Source organism: Montipora capricornis, chromosome 11 (assembly GCF_036669925.1).
Source record: "Montipora capricornis isolate CH-2021 chromosome 11, ASM3666992v2, whole genome shotgun sequence".
Classification (NCBI taxonomy): domain Eukaryota; kingdom Metazoa; phylum Cnidaria; class Anthozoa; order Scleractinia; family Acroporidae; genus Montipora; species Montipora capricornis.
The window spans coordinates 29,708,773-29,716,272 of record NC_090893.1 but is presented as its reverse complement, the minus strand read 5'-3'; the positions used below and the strand labels follow the sequence as shown (position 1 = coordinate 29,716,272).

At 38.1% G+C, this 7,500-nt stretch overlaps 2 protein-coding genes across 2 annotated transcripts; one reads left to right on the top strand and one right to left on the bottom strand.

Moving 5' to 3' along the window:
* Positions 1-1,446: 1,446 nt before the first annotated feature.
* LOC138023322 (telomerase reverse transcriptase-like) lies at positions 1,447-1,953 on the bottom strand. Its single transcript, XM_068870335.1, has one exon. It carries the CDS (start codon positions 1,951-1,953, stop codon positions 1,447-1,449), a length of 507 nt encoding a protein of 168 aa, XP_068726436.1.
* Positions 1,954-4,017: 2,064 nt separating this feature from the next.
* On the top strand, positions 4,018-4,791 carry LOC138023321 (uncharacterized). The gene has a single exon (XM_068870334.1). It carries the CDS (start codon positions 4,018-4,020, stop codon positions 4,789-4,791), a length of 774 nt encoding a protein of 257 aa, XP_068726435.1.
* Positions 4,792-7,500: the final 2,709 nt, after the last annotated feature.

Here is a 7,500-nt window from a genome sequence, read left to right as displayed (position 1 = left end):
GTAGAAAAGTTCATTGCCTAATTAATGAATTCCCATGGTAAATTTTGCTCTAAAAACAGATATCATATGAATCACAAAGCACAGAAAGTGATATCGGTTTTCGATTGAAATTTACTTTTCAATTCACCAGGTTGGCAATGATCTTTTTGTTGAACCGAACGAGTTCTAAAAGAAAACAAGCACACCCTCAGTGAGTGAATGGAAGGAAGAAGCCATTTCAGAGTTAACTGTCAAACCCCAGCGAATAGGATCACGTTAAAATTTAGAAACCATAAAAAAAGTTTGTCAGTTTAAGGAAAAAAAAAAAAAGAGGTTTACTGATGTACTTTTTTCCACTTTATCTCTGAAAACGAGGTCATTCATATTTTTATTTATTTCATTTATTTCAAGCACGCCAGCTTGGCTTGGAACAAGAATCGGCAAAATACGGCAATGCAACAAAAAAAAAGGACGAACACTGAATTACCTTTAGGTGCTTTAAACAAACTTCTGAAAACACAAGCTAGTAAAATTTCTCCCTAATTTTACGAGAACTTATTTCGGTTACGTGTTTATAATAATAAGTCTAGATCTTGTGATAAAATTGATTAAAAAGACAAACGCAACTAGATTCATTTTGACAACGTTTCGACATCGTCCGATGTCATCGTCAGGCAATGAATTTTAATCGGATTAAGCATACTTATAGTACAAGAACAATAGAACAATAGAACAATATATACAAAGTACGCTAACAATAATGTGAAATCTAAGTAAATAGTTTTGCCCTGACAGAGTCTGACTGCACATTAAGTGATGGGTTTCAATTCTTTGATGTAGAACATCTCATGAATTAAGCAATCAAATTTCGATGCGCATTTCTTTAAGACACTAAAACTCGCCGCTGGGGATGCTGTTGTTTTGGCATGATCTGCTAGGCGGTGCCTCCCGATAGCTAGTATCTATGTTCCTCAATTCGTTGATGCAAGTGACGAGCTGTATAGCCAAATTTGTAGACGACTAGTTGTTGGCTGACTAATGATGGTTTGGGCTCACGGAATTTAAGGATATCCTCGAGCTTGCAGCTGACAAAAACTGGCTGTAGATCTATATCCATTTTCTTATTTAGCTGAGTAAGTTGGCGCTTCACAAAATGGCAAGACGATTCTAATGGTGTTTTTATTATTATTGCTGGTGATTGTGATTCGACATCTGATGTATTGATAAAGTTACGGATGGTTGCCTCAACCAATTCAGACGGGTATCGTAGCTTGTGAAAAATTGATCTTATGTTTTCACATTCTTTTTCAAACAGCTCGGTCGTTGAGGACAGACTGTACGCCCGGAAGCATTGTCTTGAGTAGAGATTTCTTGTATGTGTTGTCCACATGACTCTGGTAGTGCAACAAGAAGCTTTGTTGGTAGTTTTTCTGTATACGCTTGAGGTAATCTTACTTCTTTGTTTCATCAAAAGCATGCCAAGAAGGGTAGTGTGTTGTTTACCGCTAGCTCCATTGTAAATTGAATAGATGGATGACAGCTATTTAGCGTAATTAGGAACTGTTCTGCTTCAGCTATATCTCTTATGACAACCAAGGTATCGTCTACGTATCGTCTGTAGAATGACGGGACTTTGTCTTGTTGTTCTAGCATCTCCTCCACATGACACAGGAGTACATTAGCCAATAGAGGCCCTAACGGGGAGCCCATAGCAACTCCGTCAGTTTGTAGGTATAGATTGTCATTAAACTGAAGTAGCTGGTGTTTGGTGGCGATTTTTAGCAGTTCAAAAAGATCTTGTTTAGAGATGGTCAGATCATATGTCGCACAGAACCAGTTGTCCTTAAAGGCTTTTTCCACAAGCAGGTCTAACGTGTAGTCAAGCGGCACATTCGTGAATAGTGACGTCACATCATACGAAGCCAATATGTCATCCTCATCGAAGGAGAGCTCTTTCAACTGTTCAGCAAACATGAGTGTGTCAGAAATTGTGTAGTTGTTTAATGGATAGTGTTTTTAGTTTATCATCTAACCACTTCGCTAGAGGATAGTTGTACGTAGCGGTCGAAGACAAGATGGGACGCACTGAGAGGTTTTTCTTGTGTGTCTTAGGCAACCCGTATAGATGGGCAAGACGAGAGCCTTTCAAGCATACAGTGTCAGCAATCTCTTTTGGGAGAATTCTACGAACAATGGCTTCCAGTTCTTTTTCTTTTTGTAGTAGCGGATGGTAGTATTTAGGAGGACGGCCACGAGTTTTTGGTCTTTCTTTACTAACAGCAGAAAATTTTGTTGTATTAGACACAGAAGCTTCAGACAATAGACTTAAGTACTCGGTTTTATCCATTATCACAACACCAGATCCTTTGTCTGGCTTGGTTATCACAATGTCGTTGTTACGCTTGAATTGGTTGATAGCTTTATTCAATGATTTAGGAATTTTATGAGGTTTACACGCACCATAGTTGACAGCAATCGATTTGAGCGTCGTCGTGGCTAACTTCTTGTGATCATCCTTTAAAGTCGGTTCAAGGTACCAGTGTGCTTTTTCAAAGCTCGCTTGGATATCAATTTGCGAGACTTTTTGTGGTATTGCAAATTTCAAGCCACGACATAGAACAAGCTTTTGGAAGAAGGTTAACTCATGCGTTGAGATGTTAACTATGTGTTCGTCGACATCAACTTCTACGTTGAGCAGTTTAGAGATCTTTTTTTGTATGAATGTCCATAACACTCTCATGTTGTTTCTTGCGTAAGTTGCACATAACACGAACGATCCACAGATATCGTAGATGTGAACAACTTTTACGAATCTCATCATAGATCTTGACCAATTCTTTCTTTAACATTGCATTCTGTTCCAACTTGTGTTGTAGTTCTTCTTTGATTACATTTTTGTTGAAACGTTTAGATGATTGCTTCCATTTTTTAGATTTTCTCGTGACAATCAGCTACAACTCTTTCGAAGACTCGAAGATTGTAGCAAAAAACAAGTGAACTGTGATGGAGCTATTGATTTCTTGCGTTTATGTCAAAACTTTAATCTCACACCGATGTTCGCAAGTGTCGACGAAACAAAATCTAAAAAATGTAAGCAATCGTCTAAACGTTTCAACGAAAATGTAATCAAAGAAGAACTACAACACAAGTTGGAACAGAATGCAATGTTAAAGAAAGAATTGGTCAAGATCTATGATGAGATTCGTAAAAGTTGTTCACATCTACGATATCTGTGGATCGTTCGTGTTATGTGCAACTTACGCAAGAAACAACATGAGAGTGTTATGGACATTCATACAAAAAAAGATCTCTAAACTGCTCAACGTAGAAGTTGATGTCGACGAACACATAGTTAACATCTCAACGCATGAGTTAACCTTCTTCCAAAAGCTTGTTCTATGTCGTGGCTTGAAATTTGCAATACCACAAAAAGTCTCGCAAATTGATATCCAAGAAAGCTTTGAAAAAGCATACTGGTACCTTGAACCGACTTTAAAGGATGATCACAAGAAGTTAGCCACGACGACGCTCAAATCGATTGCTGTCAACTATGGTGCGTGTAAACCTCATAAAATTCCTAAATCATTGAATAAAGCTATCAACCAATTCAAGCGTAACAACGACATTGTGATAACCAAGCCAGACAAAGGATCTGGTGTTGTGATAATGGATAAAACCGAGTACTTAAGTCTATTGTCTGAAGCCTCTGTGTCTGATACAACAAAGTTTTCTGCTGTTAGTAAATAAAGACCAAAAACTCGTGGCCGTCCTCCTAAATACTACCGTCCGCTACTACAAAAAGAAAAAGAACTGGAAGCCATTGTTCGTAGAATTCTCCCAAAAGAGATTGCTGACACTGCATGCTTGAAAGGCTCTCGTCTTGCCCATCTATACGGGTTCCCTAAGACACACAAGAAAAACCTCTTAGTGCGTCCCATCTTGTCTTCGACCGCTACGTACAACTATCCTCTAGCGAAGTGGTTAGATGATAAGCTAAAAACACTATCCATTAACAACTACACAATTTCTGACACACTCATGTTTGCTGAACAGTTGAAAGAGCTCTCCTTCGATGAGGATGACATCTTGGTTTCGTATGATGTGACGTCACTATTCACGAATGTGCAGCTTGACTACACGTTAGACCTGCTTGTGGAAAAAGCCTTTAAGGACAACTGGTTCTGTGCGACATATGATCTGACCATCTCTAAACAAGATCTTTTTGAACTGCTAAAAATCGCCACCAAACACCAGCTACTTCAGTTTAATGACAATCTATACCTACAAACTGACGGAGTTGCTATGGGCTCCCCGTTAGGGCCTCTATTGGCTAATGTATTCCTGTGTCATGTGGAGGAGATGCTAGAACAACAAGACAAAGTCCCGTCATTCTACAGACGATACGTAGACGATACCTTGGTTGTCATAAGAGATGTAGCTGAGGCAGAGCAGTTCCTAATTACGCTAAATAGCTGTCATCCATCTATTCAATTTACAATGGAGCTAGCGGTAAACAACACACTACCCTTCCTTGGCATGCTTTTGATGAAACAAAGAAGTAAGATTACCACAAGCGTATACAGAAAAACTACCAACAAAGGCCTCTTGTCGCACTACCATGGTCATGTGGACAACAAGTACAAGAAATCTCTACTCAAGACAATGCTTCACAGGGCGTACAGTCTGTCCTCAACGACCGAGCTGTTTGAAAAAGAATGTGAAAACATAAGATCAATTTTTCACAAGCTACGATACCCGTCTGAATTGGTTGAGGCAACCATCCGTAACTTTATCAATACATCAGATGTCTAATCACAATCCACCAGCAATAATAATAAAAACACCATTAGAATAGTCTTGCCATTTTGTGAAGCGCCAACTTACTCAGCTAAATAAGAAACTGGATATAGATCTACAGCCAGTTTTTGTCAGCCGCAAGCTCGAGGATATCCTTAAATTCCGTGAGCCCAAACCATCATTAGTCAGCCAACAACTAGTCGTCTACAAATTTCAATGTGGCTCGTGTGATGCGAGCTATGTTGGCTATACAGCTCGTCACTTGCATCAACGAATTGAGGAACATAGATACTCAGCTATCGGGAGGCACCGCCTAGCAGATCATGGCCAAACAACAGCACCCCCAGCGGCGAGTTTTAGTGTCTTAAAGAAATGCGCATCGAAATTTGATTGCTTAATTCATGAGATGTTCTACATCAAAGAATTGAAACCATCACTTAATGTGCAGTCAGACTCTGTCAGGGCAAAACTATTTACTTAGATTTCACATTTATTGTTAGCGTACTATTGTATACATTGTTCTATTGTTCTTGTACTATAAGTTATGCTTCATCCGATTAAAATTCATTGCCTGACGATGACATCGGACGATGTCGAAACGTTGTCAAAATGAATCTAGTTGCGTTTGTCTTTTTAATCAATTTTATCACAAGATCTAGACTTATTATTATAAACACGTAACCGAAATAAGTTCTCGTAAAATTAGGGAGAAATTTTACTAGCTTGTGTTTTCAGAAGTTTGTTTAAAGCACCTAAAGGTAATTCAGTGTTCGTCCTTTTTTTTTGTTGCATTGCCGTATTTTGCCGATTCTTGTTCCAAGCCAAGCTGGCGTGCTTGAAATAAATGAAATAAATAAAAATATGAATGACCTCGTTTTCAGAGATAAAGTGGAAAAAAGTACATCAGTAAACCTCTTTTTTTTTTCCTTAAACTGACAAACTTTTTTTATGGTTTCTAAATTTAACGTGATTCCTATTCGCTGGGTTTTGACAGTTAACTCTGAAATGGCTTCTTCCTTCCATTCACTCACTGAGGGTGTGCTTGTTTTCTTTTAGAACTCGTTCGGTTCAACAAAAGATCATTGCCAACCTGGTGAATTGAAAAGTAAATTTCAATCGAAAAACCGATATCACTTTCTGTGCTTTGTGATTCATATGATATCTGTTTTTAGAGCAAAATTTACCATGGAATTCATTAATTAGGCAATGAACTTTTCTACAGAAGAAAGCAAGGAAAATGATTTCATTATTAAAGCAGAAACCGGAAACATCAAAACGCGGACACTTCGAAACTTTTTATTTTCATTAACCCTACAAGCAGTAAGATTAAATAACCAGGGAGCTCCGCTTTTAGGCTTGGCTAAATCTACATATTATTCTATTTGCAGAAAAGGTCGAGATGAGTAGGACTAAGAAAACATATCTAGATTATTTTCGAAAAAAATATAATCCAAAAAATTGGCATGGCTAGTTATAGACAAATAGAATAAATACACAAATGTTACATTACTGAGGAATGAACCGATGAAGGAAATGGTATATGAAATGAATCATATACTACACGGCGGATATAAATCGAGTAAGGCTATGATCCTCGCAGTTATGGACGCAATTAGAACCCACAAGCGAACAGCTCCCACCGTCAGTGGTTGCATAGCTCAGTTGGTTAGAGCATAGCACCGGTATCGCGAGGTCACGGGCTAAAACCCTGTTGAAGTGCTGAAATTTTCAGGCTTCCCTACGAAATTGTTAGTCCGTGTGAACAAAGTATCGAAAACAGTCTGCAATACTTTGTTATAAAACTTATACATGGACTCTGCAATATAACAAGTGACAAGATCATGAAAACTCACGATATTTAAGCGTTTAAAGAGAGGACTAGAATGGTCATGGTATTGCTAGAAAATTCATTATGCGTGGTGTTCTCTTTTGTAAAATATACAAGCGTCGAGTGACAGATGGGTGAGTAATACCCCATGAGATGATACCGTAAACAAGTAAAGAGTATATAAAGGCATAATAAAGATTAAACAAAGTATATAAGTTTAAATAGTAAGGAAGGTTTGAGAGGATACCAATGCTCCTTTTTTATTTTATTAGAAATAAAGTTAACTTGACTTTTCCACGGTAAATTTGTGTCAATCAAGAATGCCAGGTTCATTTTGGAGAGTTCATGATTTGCCAGTATTGAGTGAAAGCTTGTTAGCGCACAACCAAGTGTGGATATTAATTAGTCCATTATTAAGGTTGACTTCAAGGGTTAATAGACTCCAATGCGTATAAAACAAAAGACTGGCATCATCTGCAAACAAATAAAAATCTAGGGAATCTGAACACTTTGTGTAATCATTAATGTACAACAAAAATAGTGATGGCCTTTAGGTACACCACAAACAATTGGTAGCAGATTAGAAGTAGTATTCCCAAGGGAAACATACTGCTGTCTATTACTCAGCCAATCTTTGGCTAACCCCGTAATACCATAATACGGTAGCTTCTTAATGAGGATTTTGTGGTCTACAAACAAACAAACAAACAAACAAAAAAGCTTTACTTACCACAGGGAAAAAAGTGAGAAAAAAGGCAGGCCACCGAGGCACAAATCCCAAAAAAGCGTTGACGTTATCTTTGATTTCATGACACATCGTGTCACAAATATCTAATGATGTCGCCTGGACAGTTTGCTGCATCCCATATCCCATAAGAGGTGGTTCATGGAGTCGC